Genomic DNA, 23,586 nt, shown 5'->3' on the forward strand with positions numbered 1-23,586 from the left:
GGAGCTGAGGAACTGCTTTGAGACCACCGACTGGGAGATGCTGTGTGGATCACATGAGGACATTGATAGCCTGACACACTGCAATATGGACTATATAAACTTTTGTGTAGAGAACACTGTGCCCACCAGGACAGTGCAGTGTTTCTCTAACAATGAACCATGAGTGACGCCTGAGCTGAAAGCCCTACTGAACCAGAAGAAGAGGGTTTTTAGGCCAGGAGACAAAGAGGAGCTGAGGAAGGTGCAGAAAGAACTCACCAGCAACTACACCAGAGGAATGTAAGGGAGGTCTGGAGACGCCTGAAAACCATCTCTGGATACAACACAGACAATGAGAGGAGCCCTGAAGGAGGAGGCCAAGAGTGGGCCAATGACCTGAATCTGTTTATCAACAGATTTGATTCAGGATCCACTCCCCCCACTACCACCCAGGCCCCAGTCAGGTCTGCATCCCCAACATGTTGCCAGTTGCCGCTCCCCACCTCCCAGTCAACGTCCATGCCATCCTCTGAACTGTTACCACCCCCCTCCCCCATGACATTCACACTTCCCCCCACATCCCCCTTACACCACCCCACTTCCCATTGTTCACCCATCAGCACTCAAACCCCCCCACCCCCACCCAGCGTCAACATAACAGTGGATCAGGTGAGAAGAAAGCTCCGGAGGATCAAGATCAGGAAAGCTACAGGTCCAGATGGCATCTGCTCCAGACTGCTCAGGGACTGTGCAGACCAGCTCTGTCAGGTCATACTGTACATCTTTAACCTGAGCCTCAGCCTGGAGAAGGTTCCTGTTCTGTGGAAAACTTCCTGCGTGGTTCCGGTCCCAAAGACCGCACAGGCCAGGGAGCCCAACCACTTCAGACCTGTGGCTTTAACGTCTCACATAAGGAAGACCATGGAGCGGCTGATCCTGAACCACCTCCGACCCCTGCTGAGCTGGCTGGTGTACTGGCTGGGTATTGGAGTGGATGACGCTGTTATCTACTTAATGAACAGATCTTTGCTGCACCTTGAGGAGCCTGGAAGTGCTGTGAGAGTCATGTTTTTTGACTTCTCCAGTGCTTTTAACACCATCCAACCAGAACTGCTCAGGGGAAAGCTTGAAGGCGCAGGAGTTGACAGCCAGCTGACTGCATGGATTATTGACTACCTGACCAACAGGCCACAGTATGTGTGGTTTCAAGACTGTGTGTCTGATCAGGTGGCCTGCAGCACGGGGGCTCCACAGGGGATGGTACTCTCTCCTATTCTGTTCCCTCTTTACACATTGGACTTCCACCATGACTCAAACAGCTGCCACATCCAAAAGTTCTCTGATGATACAGCCATTGTAGGGCGTGTATCTGAAGGGAATGATCTGGAATATAGTAAGGTGGTCAAGGACTTTGTTGACTGGTGTGAACTCAGTCACCTTCACATCAATGCCAACAAGACGAAGGAGATGGTGATTGACTTCCGAAAAAAAAGCCTTCTCAGACTCCAGTGAACATCCAGGGACTTGACATAGAGAGGGTGAATGTTTACAGGTACTTGGGTGTTCACGTCAACAATAAACCGCACTGGTCAGACAACACAGGTGTCCTATATAAGAAGGGCCAGAGTCGCCTCCATCTCCTGAGGAGACTGAGGTCCTTTGGAGTGTGTAGGACACTACTAAGGACTTTTTATGACACTGTAGTTGCATCAGCAACTTTCTATGCAGTGGTCTGCTGGGGTGGCGGAATAACGGACAGAGACAAGCAGAAGCTGGACAAACTGGTAAAGAGGGCTAGCTCCGTCCTGGGCTGCCCCCTGGACTCAGTGGACTCTGTGGGAGAGAGGAGGATGTTGGCCAAGCTGGCAAGCATCCGGCGCAATCCCTCTCACCCCCTGTATAAGACAGTGGGGACGTTGGGGAGCTCCTTCAGCCATAGACTGCTGCACCCTCAGTGCAAAAAAGAACGCTACTGGAGGTCCTTTGTCCCGACAGTTGTCAGACTGTATAACAACAGCGTCACATAGGACTGCTCATTGCTGCTGTTTCTTTTTCCCATGCTCCCATACAACCACTTGTATTGAACAGTACAGATTCTCTTGTGCAATAGTAACAGTTTATAACAGTTTTCTCGTGTGCAATAAATATCAACAGTATTTTGGTGCAATAATAACAACAGTATTCTTAACAGTACAGTTTTTTTTCTTGTGCAATAGAAACAGTGTAATACTCCTATTGGAGTTGTTCGTATTTCTTTTTTCATGATATTCATGATGTAGGACATAATCACACCACTGTGCATTTCATTTCATTTTATGGTTATTCTGTATATTCTATATTTAATTTTCTAAGCTTATTTGTTACTTACTTTATATTTTTCTAATTTCTTGTGAAATGTCATGTTATTTATGTTTATGCTGCTGTAACAACTAAATTTCCCTAACTAAATTTCTTATCTTGGGAATCAACACAGGTAAAGACACAGACACAGACGAACTGATAAGTCATTCCCAGGGAAACATTCATTTTCTACCGCTTAATCCGTCATATCCCTATGGGCGAGAGGTGGGGTACAGCCAGTCAATCGCACACAAAGACAAACAACCACACGCGCACACACTCACACCTACAGGCAATTTAGAGTAGCCCATTAACCTAACCCATGCATGTTTTTGGGATTGTGGGAGTACTCGGAGAGAAACCACAGAAGAGCCCAGATGGAACCCGCTTGCTGTGAGGCAACAGTGCTAACCACTACACCACTGCCGCCCAACAACGAGACTTAAATACATGAGGTAATGGGCAACAGGTGACACCAATTAGGGAACTTAAACTAAATCAGAGTCCAAAAAGGTTCAAATATCCACAAAAGAGTTCAAAACAAAACAGGGTTCAGAAAGCAGCCCCCTTAGGGGCTGGTCATGACAGAGAGAAACTTTCAGAAGGACACCATCACTGCAACACTCCGATCTATCTGGGCTTTATGGCAGAGTGGCCATGCAGAAAACCCTTCCTCAGTGAAAGACACATGAAAGCCAGTTTGGAGTGAAAAAAAAAACACACCTAAAATACTCTCAAACGGTGAGAAATACAATTCTCTAGTCTAATGAAATCAAGATTTAACTGTCTGCCCTAAATTCTAAGCATCATGTCTAGAGCAAACCAGGCACCGCTCATCACCTGACCAACACCATCCCAACAGTGAAGTAAGGTGGTGGGGCATCATGCTGTGGGGGTGTTTTTCAGCAACAGGGACTGGGAGACTGTCAGGGTTGAGGGAAAGCTGAAAGGAGCAATACCCAAGAAGACTTGAGGCTGTAATCGCTGCCAAAGCTGTAAATGGTAAATGGTCTGCATTTATATAGCGCTTTTCAAGTCTTCTAGACCACTCAAAGTGCTTTACACTACAAGACACATTCACCCATTTACACACACATCCATACAGCGCTTTGTCTATACAAACAGAGCTTTTCTATCAAGCACACATTGATGGTACATTCGATTAGTGGATGACCCACTCTACCTCCTGAGCCACATCTGGCCAGAATACCTGTGTCTGAATACTCATGTTAGTGCAATGTTTCAGTTTTTCCTTTTCAATAAATTTGAAAAAAAAAAAACAACAACAAAAAAAAACATTTTGCCTTGTCATTATTATGTATAGCATGAAGATTGTTCAGGGAAAAATTCATATAAACAATTTTAACATAAGGTTGCAACATAACAAAATGTTTAAAAAAAAGTGAAGGGGTCTGAATAATTTCTGAGTGCACTGTATTTTTCATGTCTGTGAGATTTGTTACATGACACACATTGTGTGCCTTGTTTTACATAGCAACCTACAACACAAGGCTTTGTTGTCTCTGTGTTCGCCATTGATTTTATTTGATTCGAACTGAAATGCCCATGCTGTCCTGGCATTGTGTACATCATAAAAAAACAAAAAATTATTCAAGCAAAATCATGGAAATTAGTGTTGATATTCAGTCATTATTTGATGCTATCTGAAAGTTTAATTGCTTTGCACAATAGGCATACATCACATGTATTTCTACAAATAGTTGTGGAAGCCTTACAATAGTGTGATAAAGAGTGTGTTTTTTGCCACTTTGTCCTCTACACTGTGAGTTATACCACATTGTACTATTCTACTATATATTTGTATTTTGACATCCTCAACCTCCACTATTAGGTATGCACAGTTTTTTTTGGAAAAGAGTACAGGTGCACTTTTGTATTTTATTTTACTGTAATTTATTTTTCCTTTTTTGTTCTTAGTTCGTTTCTTATTCTAGTTTCTTGTACCTTATTTTGTTTTTCTTTGCCTTTAACTTCTGTGATCTTCTGAGCCAGTGCAACGAAATCTTGTTCATTATACGTACTTGGGACTTAAAGTGAATGACAATAAAGTTCTCTGAATCGGAATCTTATGGAGAGTATGTGATTAACAGTACCTTCTCTGCAAATACTGACTGCTGCATAGGGGAAGTGCCCACTGTTGTGAAGCTTCACAAGCCAGCGTACAGTAGACTTACACAGGCCCACTATCTCCACTGCAGAGCCATCCCTAGATCACACACACACACACACACACACACATTTCTATAGTGAAATTTTATGCTAAAGGAGCCATGAAGGACTCTGAGTTGAGATTATTTTGTCAAAGAACAAAGTGGTCCTGTACCATTGTGCATCTAGGATTAAACATAAAGACTCAGCCATCATGTGTCATGTTTGTTCCAGTCTTCATATTTGACAGCCACTTTGCAGTTTCTCTGCTGACACAGTGTTGGTTACACTAAATATGAAGCTGTTCCACACAACTTTTACTCCTAGTTTAGTCTGACAAATTATGTACTGTCCTTCTCAGCTGCAATTACTGCACTCATGACAGTCCTATACTCTCACACAGTGCTTTCTGGAGAGGTGGCCATTATTGTGATACAAGAACTTTCAGCATTTTCGGAGGTTGGGGTGGTTCCCATTAGAATATTTTACAGATGGGATCAGGTGTGACTTTGCAAGTGTACAAATCAGTGTTTTTCATTCTGCCATACTTCAACAATAACACCTTAGAGACTGAGATTGTCCCAAAGTCTGACCATGAATAGGAAGACACCTAGGTACCATTAAACTACTGTTATTTTATTTCCGCTAAAAGAGGAGGTAGTCTAGGAGCTATACTGTGCCAGGCCCCTCGACCTGTTCACTGTCCACATCTGGCCCATGTATTTGAAACACTAAAACCTCAGTGGATTGCAATGTCTTTTATTATTCCTTCTGGGGAGGGGAATCTTTCAGGTTACACTGGTTTCTACTTTTACAGGTATGCAACTTGATAGTCTGGAATGTTGGGCAAACAACTTTATACTGAAAATTGTCATAGACAAGGCCCAGAGGTAGTCCGTTCTTTAATAGGTTTACACAGAATAAATATAATAATGATTTGTTGGACAAACAAAGCTGGAGCAATAGGAGAAAATGTACCTGGGTGTAGCAGGGATTCCCTTGTTGTGTGCCTTCTCACTCTCACCCATCTTGTCCATCCAAGTTCCACAGTTGAAACGATTTCCTCCATAGATGAAGCCAGTGGTTTGGTCCACTCCAGCCTCTACATTGAAACCTAATGAGAGTGAGATGTACTGCAATTTACATTTTCAGCAGCGTGCCATACTTTGTGACCTGGTCAACATAAATATTAAATATATATTTTTATTAATAATTCAGTGTCTAATTAAAAAAAAAATCCTTTTTTAATTTCATTAGAGCTCCACCAACCTGCAAGAACATGAAGAAGTGATATCAAAAGTTATCCATGGCTTCTTGGATGCACTTAAGCATGAACAAATCTCTTTACCATCAGCATAACTTACACATCAAGCACACACACATTATACTTTCTTGTTCTTAACCTGTTTTCATGATTTTTGTAGAAAGTGACATTTATTAAGGGAAGGTCAGAACAGTGTCCTTTTTAACAGGATCATGTGAGACCAGATGTGACTTATTCACAGTAAACATTTTTTTGTATCATTTAAAAATTCTGTGTTTCCGCTGTCAGGTACATTCATTCAGTCACACCAGGTCCCATGATCACAAAGAGTTGTATACAGTAAAGTAAAATTTGAGAAAAGGTACTACTATGGGGCTGAGGCAGTCATGCAATGTATTCAGCAATCACTCTTCTTACAAAAGAATAAATGAATCAAATATATATATATACATTTTTTATATTTATATTTATTTTCCTTTCAACTCAGATTTATTATTAGAGAATAAGAGTACACCCTTATGCCAAAAAGGTGATTTATGACCCTAACCCCCCCCTCAACCCCCCACCACGTGGCATAAGCCCCGCCCCTTGATGACGTCACTTCCTACCCCCTCCTCTATGACATCACTTCCTAGACCCTCCCACTGTATCCCCCACCCCTGTATGACATCACTTCCTAGACCCTCCCACTGGTCTTTGATGTGAACATTTGGGTGTGCTTGTTGTGAACATTTTGGGTGTGCTTGTTGTGAACATTTGGCTGTGCTTGTTGTGAACATTTGTGTGTGCTTGTTGTGAACATTGGCTGCTTTCTCCTTGTGCTGTGGTCACATGGAAAGTGACAGAGTTTCAGATCAAATGGGGCAATATGCAATGTTGTAGACTCTATGGCGTCTCGTGACGAGGCATTTGTTGATTCGAGCGTGTCACAAAGGTGATAATGTCTCCTTCCTCCGTTTGCTACCCCCCGTTTGCTTCCGACGCTCCTATCCCTGGGAAAACCCCTCCCCGCATCATCACACCTCTCCAATTTTCTGCAGGAAATAAATAAAATATATAAATAAAAGCGTTTATAAAAGTTCTGAAAAATACAAACTTTAAAAATAAAATAAAACTGAGGAGCGACAAAAGTCCTTTTCCCGTTCTTCCATGGTCCTTACTCTCTGCAGAGTGTGTGTGTGTGAAGGTCCGGATCTGTAGAAAGTATCACACAGAGTTTCATATCAAACATATGAAATGTTGTAGACTCTAAGGCGTCTCACGGCAAAGTATCAAAGAAAAACAAAAACAGAGAAAGGTATAAATGTGCAAGTGAGAAAGTAACGTCGGTACATAGGAATCGGACTACATCGGCAAGATGACTCGTGGTAGGAATACGCATTTATCAGCTTGATCCTCCGGTTTTTTAAAAATACCAAACAACAAATAAAACATTTTGTATTTTTCTTAGAGATTACCGTTTGCGCTGAAATACACTCTCCTCCGCATGAAAACTTTTTTACTGGTAAGTCTCCTCAGAACAGCTATTCATTTAAACGTCTTATTTTTAAAATTATTTAACGAGGGTTTCTCTTGTTAAAAGTGACTCCAGAGGAGTTGGAAGACCTCAACTTAACGCAGTCAGACTACGGTAAGAGAGTATCTGAATCAGAAAAAAAAAAAGAAAACAGCTGTTGACAAAGAGTTGTACGCAGGTCACTCACTATAAATACTTACAGATTTAGTAGAGCGTGCTGAGCAGCGTTTCGGGAGATCGGATACGTCTGCCGGAGTGTGCGGACAAGACAGCGGGGACGAGGATTTTGTGCCGACCGTCCGTCCGTCTAAAAAGCCTTCGAGACTCTGCCGTGTTAAGCACCCGCATCAGCCCGATCTCGGAATGGAGAGGGCCTCCGAAAGTATCCGTCCTGAAGTTCCGGAAAAACAGGACGCTCCTGCTGTAACGGGTAAGTCTTTGGTTTTATTTTTTAAATGTATTTTTTCCAAAAATTAAAAGAGACGCTGCTTACGGCTCGCCTCCTTGTTTCTACCGTGCTCAAACTTTGAAATGAATGCCGGCAAGGAAGTGACGTAGGGCGAGGGGGGCGTGCCGGTTAGAATCTTCCGCTAATGTTTAGAGAGCAGCGCCGCCCTAGAGACCGGCGGAGTACTGTGTAACTTAATGAGAATACATTTAAAGAGTAATTCCTGCGTATATATTTTTAAAAGTAAATGAATTCAAATAATGATTCAATTATTTGTGTGTGCATGCATGTCCATAGAATTTTGACCTTCCCTCTTAAGGATTTACCTCTTTAAAACATCCGTTCAGTGAATTTTAAATAATATGATTATCTGTGCATATGTTTACAGAGCCTCAACCTGCCAGTCCAGTCCATCAGCAACCAGAAGTTGATACATCGGACAAACGGACGAACGGCTCCGCTTCTGATTCTGGCCCCGGTCCTGGTTCCGGTCCCCACCATTCTCAACATCGGAGGGATCATAGAACACCTCCCCCCGTGGTGAATATCTTTATCAATAACGTGACATTCCACTTTCACTCTTGGTTTTAAAAAAAAAATGGATAAAGAATTCATAAATATTCCCAATGAGTTAGAAGACATTGTAGAAGAACTGAATAACCTTCCACCAGTTTCTGAAATAAATGTTCAAAATGCCGGTGCAGAAAATTCTGGTGCAGAGAATTACTTTCAACCATTAGAAAATGCTCTCCAGCATCTTTTGCTTCTGTCGGCCCCAGCAAACCCTGAACATTATTTCCAGCCTATAGAAAATGCTCTTCGAAGCCTCGCCTCCCCTAGCTCACCCGTCAGCGATGTCCATGCTGCTTCCCCGGTACCCTCATCATCATCATCAGAGACAGACTCAGTTCCAGAGCATCGAGGGGGAAATTTTAGAATCCCCGTCGATTCCCCCTCTCCATCCACTTCCAGAACAACGACCCACGACCGCTTTAACAATGTTGAAATAAGACGTACCTTCGCCATCCCTCCCCCTGAAAATGTACCCGATCTTGCACAATTTTACATAGATGTTATGAGCATCCTCAGAGATCTGTCTGAGGAGGCAAGATCAAATGCTAGGCGAAATGATGTGATCCAGCTAGAGTTGAGAGGAGAAAACGTACATCAGCACGTCTCCGTGACCGTCGATGAAAGCATGGATGCCATCCTTCCTGCGTTTGAGGGTCTGCTAGAAAGGTTAGTGCAATCCAACGCAGATATCGCTTCAGACGGTGACCTGGAATTAATTGTCCAGGTGGTGAGAAATCCCAACGGAGGCGTGAAACGAAAACTTCACAAAACTCTAGACTGCGAAATCATCCGAAAGAAGAAACGTCATCTGTATGTAGCATACAATAGTGATGATCGTCTCTGTTTCGCCATCTGCCTAGCTCACCTCACAAATCCTGGGGGCACTGTCAATGAGGCTGTCGAACGAGGGAGAGAGTTGCAAACGTCTTGCAGGTCTGAGCGAACAAACTTCTGTCACCTTTAGCGATGTTGGAAAATTTGAAAATATTCTCAGACGTAAAATTGTGGTCTTTCACAGGACTACAGATGAGCGACCTCTCTCTCATTTTGAGACTGACTTTTCCGATCGTTCAAATCCTCTGTTTTTGCTTTTATTTCAAAATCATTACTACGGTATACTTAATCTGAAAGGTTTTCTGGGTGCTAGACATGTGTGTCAGTATTGTTACAAGACCTTTGAAAACTCTTACACGCACAGCTGCCCCGGCTACTGCCCCGTCTGCTGTGACCTCTGTCCGGTTGGAGAGGGTCACAGGCGTGTATACTGCCAGGACTGCAGCAGGACTTGTTGTACATCTTTGTGCTTTTCCAAACACAAAGAGCCTCAGCAGAGGGGTGAAAAGCGAATCAGTACCTGCAATATGGTTAAAAGATGCAAGGATTGCAGAAATCTGTACACTGTTCCTGCCGGTAAAAAAGCAGAGTCTCACACCTGTCCTCTAAAGAAGTGTCACATCTGTGGGGAAAAAGTAGCCCTCGACGGCCTGAGCGCGGAGCAGCACCAATGCTACATCCAGCCTCTCCCGCCTGTGACAGAGCACAGTGAGAAATTGTTTTTTTATGATTTTGAAACATTTGTTGACAGGGAAGGGGTGCACGTTCCTTATTTGGTCTGCACCAAAACGTGGAAGGGTAAAGAGTGGGCCTCTTACGGTTTAGACTGTGTAAGAGACTTTCTCCTGCATTTCAGGAGACCTCTTTACCAGGGAGCCACATTTATAGCTCACAATGCACGAGGTTTTGATAGCTACCTGATCCTCAACTGCATGATAGAACTGGGCTACAAACCTTCTCATGTCATCATGCACGGTAGTAAAGTTTTGAGTTTCACAGACCCGGATTTCCGTTTAAAATTCATCGACTCGTTATGCTTTCTCACCATGTCTCTAAACGCTATGCCTAAAGCCTTAGGTTTTAGCGACCAGAGCAAGGGAAACTTCCCTCACAGGTTCAGCTCAAAGGAGCGCCTGAGATACGTCGGCCCTTACCCTCCTCCTGCCGATTATGGTGTAGATCGCATGACAGCACATCAGCGAACAGAGTTTAACAGTTGGTATGAAACAGCTTCTCAGGGCATCTTTGACTTTGAAAAGGAAGCCCTGCACTACTGTAAAAACGATGTCGCTATCCTGTTAGAGGGATGTGCCCGATTCAGGAACCAGTTTCTCAAAGATACTGGGGTGGACCCTTTCAGCAGCGTGACTATCGCCTCTGCCTGCATGAAAGTGTTTCTCACCAATTTCCTGCCCCCTAAATCCTTAGCCATACCTTCACCCGATAACTACAGGCGTCAGTGTAAAAACTATTCCAACGCCTCCATCCAGTGGTTAGAGTGGGTAGCACACACTGAAAACAGATTTATCCAACATGCGCTAAACAGAGGTGAAAAACAAATTGGCCCTTACTTTGTTGACGGTTATGCAGAAATTGATGGTGTAAAGTATGCGTGGGAGTTTCTAGGCTGCTTTTATCATGGTTGTCCTACCTGCTTTCAACCTCACGAGACATGCCCTCTGACAGGAGCCCCCTATGAAGCGCTGAATGAAGCTACATGCGCGAAACTACAGAGACTAAAAACAGTTTACGGTGTCCGTACGGTCGTCATGAGAGAGCATGATTGGTCTGAGATGAAGCGTTCTCATCCTGGGGTGAAAGCATTTCTTGAACGCTTTTGTGCCCCTGAACCTCTCTCCCCACGTCAAGCTCTGTACGGGGGCAGGACCTGCGCCGTGAAGCTGAGACACACGGCAGCCTCTGACGAAGTCGTGCGGTATGAGGACGTGACGTCTCTGTACCCCTACGTTAACTGTAGCTTCCCGTACCCATTAGGCCATCCTACCATCATTTCCAAAGACTTTGATGACCCACGAAACTACTTTGGGCTCATCAGCGCCGTCGTCTACCCTCCTCGCGGTCTCTTTTTCCCCGTACTACCGTACAAAACATCTCAAGGTAAATTGGTATTCACCCTCTGCCGCACGTGTGCTGAATCAAACAATCAGACATCCGCTTGCAGACATGACGATGAGGCTAGAGCGTTGACGGGGGTGTGGGTCAGTGTTGAATTCATCAAAGCTCTGGATCGGGGTTACAGAGTTGCTGAGATTAATGAGGTATGGCACTTTGACAGACGTAGCGATTCCATCTTTGTCGACTACATACATACTTTCCTGAAAGGAAAGCAGGAGGCTTCGGGGTACCCCCCAGAGGCGTGTGATGAGGAAAGCCGAGAAAAGTACATCAGAGACTACCGGCTCCATCAAGGCATTCAATTAGATGCTGGCAAAATAGAATCGAACCCTGCCAGGAGACAGGTGTCTAAGCTCTGCCTCAACAGCTTCTGGGGTAAGTTTGCCCAAAGAACAAACATGACAAAAACCGAGATTGTCAGTGACCCGGAGCAGTTTTTCCGCTTCATGTTTCCAGGACAGTATCATGTCAAGTACTTTGCCTTCCTCAGCGACAAAACCGCTATGGTTCAGTGGAAATACCACGAACAATGCGTTGTACCCCCCGGCAGATCCAATAATGTTTTCATCGCTGCCTTCACCACCGCCTACGCCCGTCTCAAGCTGTACGGGTATCTGGAGCAGTTAGGAGACAAGGTCCTCTACACCGACACCGACAGCGTGATTTATTAGGTGAAAGAGGGAGAGTCCCCCTTGGAACTGGGTCACTATCTGGGGAATTTGACGGATGAGCTGGGAGGTGACAGTATTCAAGAATACGCCGCCGCTGGTCCCAAAAGTTACGCCTACCAAACTAGAAATAGTAAAAAGGTAGTGATGCGTGTCAAGGGTATCACTCAGACCCGAGAGTGCAGCGAGCGAGTAAACTTTGATACTGTGAAAGAGCTGGTGGAGGGTTATTTGGACGAGTCTAGGGAGAGGAAGGGGGTGATTCACATCCCTCAGCAAAACATCGCTAGGGATAAAAAGAGACTGCTGCTGAAAAATTCAGCATTCCACAAAAAGTTCAGAGTGGTGTATGACAAAAGACGTCTGTTTAGCGACGGTACAAGTCTGCCTTTCGGCTATTGATCATATCACCATGTCTGTGATAGAAGAAATCAACTTTGACCCCAGACTTACTCCACCTTTTTCATGTCTGGTGGTGGGACCCAGCGGGTGTGGAAAAACCCATTTTGTAAAAAGTGTTTTAGAAAATGTAAAAGATGTTGTAAATATTGTACCGGAAATGTAGTGTGGATTTATACTTCCTTTCAATCAATGTATGCTGAGTTGCAAAAGACGAATAAAAATATTAAATTTGTTGAAGGTCTGCCTGAATCTTTTGAAGACGACAACCTGTTTCCTCCCGAGCAGAGTCACCTGATTATTCTGGACGATGTTATTTTTCAGGCCTCTGACCATCCTGAAGTGGTTAGAATTTTCACACAGTACAGACATCATAGACGTATGAGCGTCATGATGCTCACTCAAAATGTATTTCATCGAGGCAAATACAGCCGCACCATCAGTCTAAACAGTAATTATATGGTGCTCTTTAAAAATCCTCGGGATAAATTACAGGTGAATGTATTAGCTCATCAGATCTTTCCTTCCCAAAAAGCCTTTTTTCTGGAAAGTTTTGAAGACGCTGTCAAAGACCCTCACGGGTATTTAATCGTCGACCTCACGCCGATCTGCCCAGAACGGTACAGACTGAGGACCGGGATACTTCCTGGTCAGTGGCCGACGGTTTACGTTCCAAAACCCAGATAAATTCCTCCTCCTCCTCCTCATCATGTCGGTGCTTATAAAAAGGAACGGTCCCTTACTCAAAGCTCTGTACCTGGCTACGCCTCAGAAACGTCGAGATATTCTTGCTCACTCCTCGCCAGACTTTCTCAACGCCTTGTGTGAGATTGCAGTCAATCTTTTGAAAGGCAACATTCCCCTCTCATCTCAGCAATACACGAAACTAAAGAGACAGAAAATAATTATCAGACTGCTGGCAGACAAAAAAGTGGGTTTGAATCGCAAAAAGCAAGTGTTGAAGAAGCAGACGGGCGGATTTCTTTTACCCCTACTTTCAGCCGCTATACCTATCATCGGAAACCTTGTAGGAGGACTTATTAGAAAATAAAATGTCTCTGAAGACAACCCAGAAAATGTTTCTCCTCTCACCCCAGCAGTTGAACCGCCTGACCCGTCCTGAATCTTCTTCTATCAGACAGACGGCCCAAGATGATTTGGATGTTCAAATGAGAGCGATTTTAAATGAACCCGGATTGAGTTCCTATGAAAAAATTAAAAAATACAATGCGCTCCTGCAAAGATACCTCGCTCTGATCAAGCAGGGTCACAAAGAGGAACATCTAGTGACTTTGTCTTTGCATCGTGACCTGTCGAGAGAGGTGGTTGAAGGAGTTCCCGCAACAGAGGACACGATGGCAGCGCCGTCGTCCGTGTCTCAAAAGGATTCAAGTGAGACGGAGCAGGATTTAGATGAAACGGCTAGTGAGATATTAAAAAGTCTTCCTCCTCGCGATCGCAGAAATGCCGAGTATGTGATGAAGAAATTATCTGAGGGTGAGGGGGGCTGGACTTCAAAAGGGGAATTTGTTTATAAAGGGAAGACTGTGAAAGGGTCTCACCTGATTGATTTATTTAAAAACCTTTCTTATAAAAAAAGGGCGCAAACCGTGCCACCGGCTGGTTGGACGAGTTTCTTGAGTGTTCTGAATGATCTTAATGTCCCATCATCTGTTGTGAATAACCCTCAAGCACGTGAACAGTTTCGTCGTCTCAAAACCGACGACTTACCCGCTCTTTGGGAGGGAGCCGAAGAGCAAGAAGAGAAAAAAAAAAGAAGAAGAAAAGTTAACCTATCTTCTCGATGGATTACACTGCCGGAAGAAGATAAAAAAACAAAAAGACTGAAAAAACCTTGTAGATGGATCGACTTTTCCCCATAAATGTAACAAATGACTCATACTCTGTCCTTTTTCTCAATAAAATCTTTATTCATCAACGTGTCTACGGTACATTTTTAGCATGCATTTTACAAGGATAAATGGTGGGAGAAATAACAGGATCATCTGTAGCAATCTTTAAACATTTGTAAAGAACAAGTCGGGTGGGTAAAAGAGTCACACGGTGTAGACTTTCGGATACAGCGCTGGTATTTTTTCACAAAGTCAGTTACAGTCATGTCATTTTTGGATGCGTCCTGATGGTACAAAGATAGCGTGCGCTGATACGATAATCCGCAGGCGCGTTGGCAGAGATAATAAACACAGTGATGGCCGCAGGCGGTGGACAGTGGGTGTTGAAGCTGTCGATTGTGGTACAATATCTTTGTAGAACGGTCTTCCAAAAACTGCATGATGGTTGAAGGGTAATGAGCAAAGCTAGGGGGCAAACCATAAGAGTCAAAAAAGGTGGCTACGCCATTTTCTTCCAGAGTCAAAGCCAGCCAGTGCTCTCCAGGCATGTGAGATGGGTGTGTGTTGACGATAAAGTATGCGGGGGTTCTGAACGATAAAGTCAGCAAGGGGAGCTGATCCGAGGCCCACACGCCGCAAAATACATCCCCCAGCAGATGATGCAAAAGATTTTCCAGCTGATGGTTATCTGTTTTTTAGTTAATAATAATCCACCAGCACCTGCTGTTTTGAGTTGATTTCCAAAATGGAATCGTAACAGGCGTACACAATCAGAGTGGTAGTGTGAGGCAGGGGAACTCTGAATCTCATCTCCAGTCTCAGATTCCCGTTGGAAATGGGGGACAAAGCGTCGTTGTCTTCTCCCGGGTTGAGATTGAATACAAACAAAGAGTAACCGTCGTTAAATTCTCGACGATCGATGCTCAGAGGCAAACCTTTGAGATGTCTCCCTGTGGCCATGAACATGTTGTAAAATTCTCTGACCGAAATCTCTTCGTTAAATCTTGGTTGGAAAGCTTTGGCGGGAATCTGTTTGCCGTTCTGACAGAGGGCCAGATATTCCATGTCGTTGTGGATAAAATTGAAGGGCGACAGCTCTCTCCAGCCTGTGAAGGCTTCGTGGTTTACCATGCCCAAAACCACGTATTTGGCCATAGCCCCGAGAAAGAGATTCTCCTGATTACATACCCTGGAATTCTCGGGAATGGAGTAGGTTTTCACATTGATGCGTGACAAGGGGTAGAGCGCGTTACCCTTCAGTAAAGCCGCTGCGTGACCTAAGCGTACGGCCGGGGAAACTGTGACTTTTTTGACAAACAGAGAGGCCCCTAATATTTTCAAACGAAAATTGGAGTTGCGGGGTCCCATCAAGCAGAAAGAGTCGCTGGAGCGGTTCAGTTTAATTCTCATATCCACGTTGTTCAAAAGGAGCCTCTCGCAGAAAAAGAGGTCGCCGTGGAGAGGACCCATCAGGTGTACTTCTCTAGAATTGGCCGTGTAGGAGGTTCTCTCATTCAGCCCTCTGTTAGGTCCATTATTGATCACTATAGAGTCCATGGCTCCCGCCGTATCTTTGTAAAAAAAGACCCGCGCTAAATTGGCTCTTGAGCGTGTCTCCTGAAAAGTTGAGCAGAGTTTCAATGACGGCTCTGTAAGGGTGTGTGGCGCTACACTGAGAAATCAGTCGATCCCCCAGAGTCACGTCGCATTGGCTGAACATTGTATTCAGAGGATAATTCACAAGGCCCACCGGCGCATCATTCGCCAGGTCGGTACCGTCGCCGTTGGTAATTTTTACGCGCACGTGTAACAAAGTATCGTTGAGATCCAAATACTTTTCACCATCGCCTGGAATAAAAAACTCAATGGGGCCCCGGTCGGTGATGGCGGAGAGAGGTGAAATTTCCGTGTACATCTTATCTTCAACAGACAGCTGGGTCATGGGGGCTGAAAATAAATCCAGTTCCACTAGAGTGCATTCGGGAGATTTATGATGTAAAAGAGCCATTTTCCTTGGAGTTTAAAAGATGTCAGACTTTCTGGTAGACTTCCTTCCCTTACGCTTGCTTCTACCGAGTGAGTTTGTCTTTGAACCCTCACGTGCTTTTTTACTCGCCTTGAAAACACGTTCTCCAGGCGGTCTCTTTTTCAATCTGCGCGATAACACTAAAATACCGCCTGATCCCTCTTGCTTCTCGTGACCGTTTAATTTCCCTGCTGCATGGCTGATCACATCCGATGCGATGTGACTAGCGGCCGATTTAAGATGAGGTTTAGCGATGGCAAAACCTCTTTTGAGCAGAGGGGACACGAAACGAAATAATTTGGAAAATATAGAACCTATACCGCGACCGTACATGACGGGTGCTCCGTAAAACCCAGATAAGGCACCCCCAACCTGGCTTTCATAATAGCCGACAAAGCGTTGAGGATCTTCTCTCCAGCGTATCTGAGCCATGGCTTTTGTCTCGAAGCAGACCGTAACCGTTGACCGTCCAATAGATACTGAACAAGGGCCTTATCAGGCGTCGTAGTTATATAGAGAAGGTGTTCAACGTCGAAAGTTAGCCGGTTTAAAGTGTAGCTTGACGATGGTCTTGCCGTAAACAAAGTTTACATGTTTGTTGCGATCCGTTTTGATCTCGATGTTGATATTTTTGATGTACTTTTTTGACACGGGTACGTAATGTACAGTATGATATCTGATGCTCACCGTGTCACCAAAATGCCCTTTGACGTTGACCACTCCCAAAAGCGGGGAGTAACTATCGCCCACCGTTTGATACTGAACGAGGTCCGTGTAAACGTACAAGCTATTGAGCCCTGCGTCAAGATCAGCGGGGTAGGTGGCGGTACGGTTGGGTCCGAGAGTCCACCATTCCTCTGGTGTTAGGCCTAGCATGTAACCCAGGCGAGTGGGGACGAGGATTCTGTGCCGACCGTCTCCTTTGAAGTCAAAGCGTTTGGTCACGTTGTTGAAAGAAATGTCGGCGCTGGGGATGTGCTTTTTTAATGGCGGGACTATATGTTCCAGGAGTTCTTTTGGACTGTCATAATATCCTCCCCTACCAAATATCACGTTTGCCATCGACCCTACTCCGTCAGGCGGTTGACCTTCTTTCGGTTTTGACAATACAAAATAAGACCCGGCCGGAGATAAGTTATACCAGGTGTGGGGGTAAACAATTTCACAGAGACCTACGACCCAGTCTCCACTCAGTTTGATGGGTTTAGCCAGATCCGTTGTGTAACTAGAACTGGTGTTATTTTTAAACATTTCTATGCTAGCGTTGGAAGGCAGAGTAACGTAAAACCCATCTTGGTTTGAAGAGTCCATACCGAACTAGCGACTAGGGAACGAATAATGAAAGCCTGTGATACAGGCAGATTTAAATGTCTTTCAGATCCGAGGCTTTGACCCAACTGTTGAATTTCTCAGGCCAATTTTTCCAACATACTAAAACCTGTTTTACACCCCTGACGGTACGTCGTTTCAAAATTTCTTCCACTTGGTACGTTCTGTCTTTAGTCATTTTTACTTTCTGCAACTCTGCTTCATAAAACGATCCCTGGATAGGTTCACCATCGTAATCTTTGAGTCTGTATACGGGAGGAGTGCGAGGTAGACGGTCTGACACCGTAAATACTTCATCTGTGAAACTTTGTTCATATTTTTTATCAAACCTCCCTCGTAGTTTGGATATTTTGACCAGTTCCCCCTTCTTAAACTTCATCTTTGGCGCCTCTCGGTGTCGAGAGGGAAATGTGCCGTACAGATTTTGAAACACTTGGGAGACGTTCTCAGAGGTCACCTGCATAGGAGTCATTTTAATACTGCTATGGTAGCTGTTGTTGTAGCTGTCGACCAAATGTTGTAAGACATCGAGGTATCGACGAGTGTTGTTGGCTGTAAAATATCTCCACATTCTAGTTTTTAGCGTACGGTTAAATCTTTCAGTCACAGAGGCCTTCAGGTCGCTGGCTGTAGCAAAATGTACTATGTACTATGTACTTCTTCATCAGCGCCTCAAACTTTTGGTTGAAAAATTCTTTCCCCGCATCTGTCTGGAGCTTTTCTGGTATCAGACTATCTTTGAAAATAGATTCAAAGGCAGACACTACCGCATCAGCCGTCTTTTTCTTTAATGCACGGACATAGGCCTTTTTGGAAAATACATCGATGACGGTTAATAAATACTTGCACCCATCGTTATGTTCGGACAGAGCCTGCATGTCACACAGGTCAGCTTGAAATTGGTTTAAAGGCCGGGGGACAAACACTCTGTTTCTGGGAAAATGTATTCTGACGGGTTTGTGTAGAGTGTAAGCATCTTGCGCTGATAAAAAATCTCTGACATTTTCCGCACTGACTTTCTCTCCTGTTTTATCTTGCACTGCTTTGCGAAGTCGTTCTACTCCACCAAAGCTGCCTGGATTAGCCGGGTTGTAATAAACTCTTTTCATAACCACAGTCTCCCCCATACCTCCCTTCTTCCCCTTCTAATGTTGAAATGAAGGAGCAATGAGACAAGAGCACTTTTTGTTGTTTTATTTCACAGCACACATGGTTTAAAAATGAAATACTATGTTTTAGAGAAATAACAATTTTCACAGCACACATGATTTAAAAATGAAATACAATGTTTTAGAGAAATAACAATTTTCACAAAGGGGAAAAAATTAACGGTCATTCCAGTATTCAGTGACTGCTTGCAGTTGTCCCATTTTCACCGCGTCCTCTCCGACCAAGTCATCGTACATCTGACTGATGCTGTCGTTGATTTTCCTGACCTCTTTCAGTTCGTATAAAAGGGTCTCTACCACACATCTGACTCTCTCGTCCCCGACTCGGATGTTACGCAGGGTCAGTAGATGCTGGATGGAAGGAATCAATCTGGGAGTACAAAGTCTCCTCATCAGTCCGTAGTAGTTGCTCTGGTAAAAACCTTCTTCGAGTACTTCTAGACATGGGTGTTGGGTCTGGCTAGGATGGTTGACCAGACACCCGTAGCAATTGTCACTGAGGAACTTGTGAAGAATCAGGTTGAGCAGATGGTACAAGCCGGATTTTACAGTCTCAATGAACTTCGTCAGTTGAAGAAGGGGTCAAGGAGTCCTTGGCGTCCTCCGTGTCTGAGGCGGTGGCGGGGGATGAGGATGGTGGCGGAGGCGGTTGTGGTGAGGACGGTTGTGAAGCCGGGACTGAGACCTCCTTCGTGTCTGAGCCAGGTGGTAAGGTCTTTAGAAAGGCTTGGCGACCTCGATGCTGCCGGTCCGTTGGAATTCAAGCAGATCCCTCTGGATCTGCTCATGATTGGTTGAGTTCACGGACCCTCCTTTTAAACAGCAGGCCTCGTCGTGTTCCATCTTGTCAGCAAATGTATCTTTTGTCTTTTCCAAGTCTCTTTTATAGCGTTTGAGGAGGTGTGATGTAGGAGGACGTTGCAGAGAGGCGGGGCTTGGCAAAGTCTAGAAGGACAAGAATTTTTTCACCAGTAAAGCATCCCTCCAGTTGCGACAGCTACAGAAAAGACTAGCGATATTTCCTTCTGCTTGATTCATCATTTCATGCCAGACATGAAATGGCAGGGCTAATAATGTGCGGAATACACCGCAGTCTGAATTGAAATACTCCAAGACAAGGAGCTCCTCACTAGCAGGATCCTCAGACGTCCGCAGGCTGACCCGGAGGAACCATCGACCGCAGGGTGTAGTTTTGGACAGCCAAACAGCGCTGAAAATTATCTTTTTCTGTGCAAGCTCCGCATCAGTGGGGAGAGGCTGCAAGCTGTCTCGGCCAGCCGATGCAGGGGAATCACGGACAGCAGGCTTCTCGATGCGTCGACGGGCTAGCAAGAGTTTCATCATACTCCAATCGACTGAAGTCAGTGTAGCTATATTGGACAGAGCACCTAAAGCTTCATCCTGATCCCGCTGATACATCCACAGCTCCTCTGTTTCGTACTTGAACACATAACCCCACCATCCACACAGTCCATAGGGCTCTAAAGACCATTCTTTTTTCAGAGCAGCAGCAGCAGGCATCTGCAGTCGTCGCAGATACATTGTTTTCTTTGGAGCATTCGGTGTTGAAGGCATGTCTTCGTAGATGTTTACAGGCGTCTCACTAATCATCGCACCGGATACAACGGGCGTCTTTTGCTGAGACTGCCTTACAACGTCTTCTATCACTGTTTCTTCACGGATCACACCGTTTGTCTTGCGGGTCGCCTGTCTGGTCTTTCGTCGCAGACTCTCACCATATCGATCTACCTCTGGAACAGAGAAAACAGCTCTGCGCTCGTTGTCACACTTTATTTTTCCGGCCATGATGACTGCTATACCGCTTCGTATGCAACTCTTAACGTCTGTCGGAACCTATATAAGCACTCTGCAGAAATTGGAGAGGTGTGATGATGCGGGGAGGGGTTTTCCCAGGGATAGGAGCGTCGGAAGCAAACGGGGGGTTAGCAAACGGAGGAAGGAGACATTATTTATCACCTTTGTGACACGCTCGAATCAACAAATGCATCGTCACGAGACGCCATAGAGTCTACAACATTGCATATTGCCCCCTTTGATCTGAAACTCTGTCACTTTCCATGTGATCACAGCACAAGGAGAAAGCAGCCAATGTTCACAACAAGCACACACAAATGTTCACAACAAGCACAGCCAAATGTTCACATCAAGCACAACCAAATGTTCACAAGCACACCCAAAATGTTCACAACAAGCACACCCAAATGTTCACATCAAAGACCCCTAATTTATATATATATGTTTCAATGAATGAAAAAAAACAATGAAGGGGGGTAGGATGAATGAAGTGGGGGATACGGTGGGAGGGTCTAGGAAGTGATGTCATACAGGGGTGGGGGGATACAGTGGGAGGGTCTAGGAAGTGATGTCATACAGGGGGTGGGGGATACAGTGGGAGGGTCTAGGAAGTGATGTCATAGAGGAGGGGTTAGGAAGTGATGTCATCAAGGGGCGGGGCTTATGCCACGTGGTGGGGGGTTGAGGGGGGGTTAGGGTCATAAATCAGGGTCATAAATCACCTTTTTGGCATAAGGGTGTACTCTTATTCTCTATTATTAAAAACAATTTGTTTCTTAATATATACAACCCCATACTTTCCACCTGTCAATCACATTGAAAGTGCACCAGTTTTGCATACACTAGAAAAGTAAACTGCTGCATACACTGTTTTCTTTTTGGGGTTTTTTGTCACAGTTGTTTCAGATGAAATTAAACAAACAACACTGTCAAGAGACTGCCATCATGTTTTTAGCGCACATGTGCGGAAGGTTTCTGAGTTTGCAGACTCCTGAATGAGGAATGTATATAAATGTATGCATGTCCACATGCAAATCCATAGCTATCTGGGTCCATTCGTGATGAAGGCTGAAGACACATATAATACCTTGTGACTGCAAAGTCAACAATTCGAATCTAGCTTGTTGTGTGCATCCCCCTGTTTCTTTCTGCTGTCTTTTGTGAACAACAGACTTGTGATTTAAATGTTTTGTAAAGCACGTACATCACAACAAGGTGATTGTATGGGCTAAAATAAGTTAAAGCTTGTAAAGTGAGGTTCACAAATAATTCAAAAGTTTGTACTTGCTTAGCAACCTTTGTAAATAAATATGCATGAGCAATACAAGCTTGTGCATATAGAGAAAAGATTTGTGTTGAAAAAGCCTGACCTGATCTGTGTAAAGCTGGAAGGATATCCAGTATGCATCAGTGAGTAGCATTGTTGAGTGGATGAAAATACCTTCCTCAGTCATGTTGCAATCTAACTGTAGTCCAGCGATGGTCTCTCTGAACCGTATACCCTGCATGTGCCTCTGCATGGACTCCTGGATCACATCATACAGTGGCTGATCCTGATGAAAAAAAAACACTTTTAAAGTTTTCAATGTGATATGATAAAAAATAGAATCAGTAACAGCTTGGATCCCAAGGACTTCATATATGTTGACCCAGATGATTAGAAGTTATACTGATTTGAGATGATAAATGCTACCTCTTGAAGCTTAGGAACAAAAGACTGTCAAAGTTTTCTGATGCACAACTACAGTTTTACACATACGAAACTTAGGAAGAAAAGACTGTTGAAGTTTTCTGATGCACAAGTAGTTTCCACACGCATCTGTGCATGAGTATAATAATGAGTGCAATCGCATAACTGATCTCAGAACGATGAAAGCAGGGTGAAGGGCAGCTAGAGAAGCACACTTGTCTGTCATGTCATTATCTGCCGCTTATCTGGGTCCAGGCCGAGGTCGCGGGGGCGACTGCTGCCCAGTCCAAAATGCACCGAAGTCCAATGGCACCTCCCACGGGTGGTGAGCCCAGGGGAGGTGTTGCCACCTGGAGTGGGTTTCAAACCCACGGCCCTGAGAGATTGAGTCTCATGCTCTACCAACTGAGCTAACTGGGCGGCACACTTGTCTGTAACTAGCTATATCTAGTCACCCGTGAAAAAAAAAATGCTGCTCCTCCTCTGCTTGCGAAGCCCCAGCCTTTTTCAGTGGGACACGCCCACCCCAACACCAATGAAAATGACAGAAATGATAGATGCAAAGGCTGGTAGTCAATCCAGCTTTAAGAGACAATAGCGTACAATGGCCACAAGAGGGGATTGAATTACAGGATGAATGGAAACAGGCAATATCAGTCTTTGTGGGACAGAGCATTGTTCTGAAATGCAAGGAGAGATACTGCATCCACTTCTGTAAGATTCTAACTGCTGTCTGTTTTTAGCTTTAACTGGTCAAGCACTGCTTGCCATGACAGCACACCAGTGCTATATAAATATACACTATACTGTACTGCGGCATACACAGAAATGTTGCCTGCACTCATTGATTTAAATGGGGTTGACAAAATGATAAAAACACCTGTCTGTATATTTGCATCTCAGTTTTTTCTTTAGACAATAAAAAATAATTTTAATGTTACCTATATTAGGAAAAAAGATTATGGTTTTAGTAATTATCTGGTATGGCTCTTGATCATGTAGAGAACCAATGACAACATAACACACAGTCCTACCGAGGCTCCACCAAACTGAGGCTCAGACATGTCGTTGGGGTACATTCTGGAGACAGGACACTCAAGGATGGAAAGGCCACTAGGTACCATTGTGCAGTACTCCTGGATACACTGCAGCCACCACCACACAGCATCCCTGGAGTTGTAGCGTGCACTGCCACCCTCGCCTAGCAGGTTGGGGATCAGGCCATAACGCAGTGTTCCCGCAAATGCCAGGATAATGTTCCTGTGGTAGTCAGGGCAATTGTTTAATAGATAAATATTCATATGTACCTATCAGTACAAGTAGGAAAGGCAACAGTAAAGATGCCAGTGGGATCCACCACTTCAAGCTTTACCGTCTG

At 44.5% G+C, this 23,586-nt stretch overlaps 1 protein-coding gene across 6 annotated transcripts in view; it reads right to left on the reverse strand.

Moving 5' to 3' along the window:
* The window catches only part of LOC121200747 (glycogen debranching enzyme-like), a 74,293-nt gene that overhangs the window by 8,863 nt on the left and 41,844 nt on the right, over positions 1–23,586 (reverse strand). For 4 of the 6 annotated variants that reach the window (XM_041066219.1, XM_041066221.1, XM_041066220.1 and 1 more), the window contains 4 exons: positions 23,243–23,468; positions 21,960–22,071; positions 5,467–5,602; positions 4,434–4,546 (listed from right to left, as the gene is read on the reverse strand). In XM_041066219.1, the coding sequence (XP_040922153.1) occupies positions 4,434–4,546; positions 5,467–5,602; positions 21,960–22,071; positions 23,243–23,468 (587 nt within the window). The remainder of the gene's footprint in view (positions 1–4,433; positions 4,547–5,466; positions 5,603–21,959; positions 22,072–23,242; positions 23,469–23,586) is intronic. The other 2 variants (XR_005896561.1, XM_041066223.1) reach the window with 1 other exon arrangement.

The sequence above is a fragment of the Toxotes jaculatrix genome, chromosome 20 (assembly GCF_017976425.1).
Source record: "Toxotes jaculatrix isolate fToxJac2 chromosome 20, fToxJac2.pri, whole genome shotgun sequence".
In the NCBI taxonomy this organism is placed as follows: Eukaryota; Metazoa; Chordata; class Actinopteri; family Toxotidae; genus Toxotes; species Toxotes jaculatrix.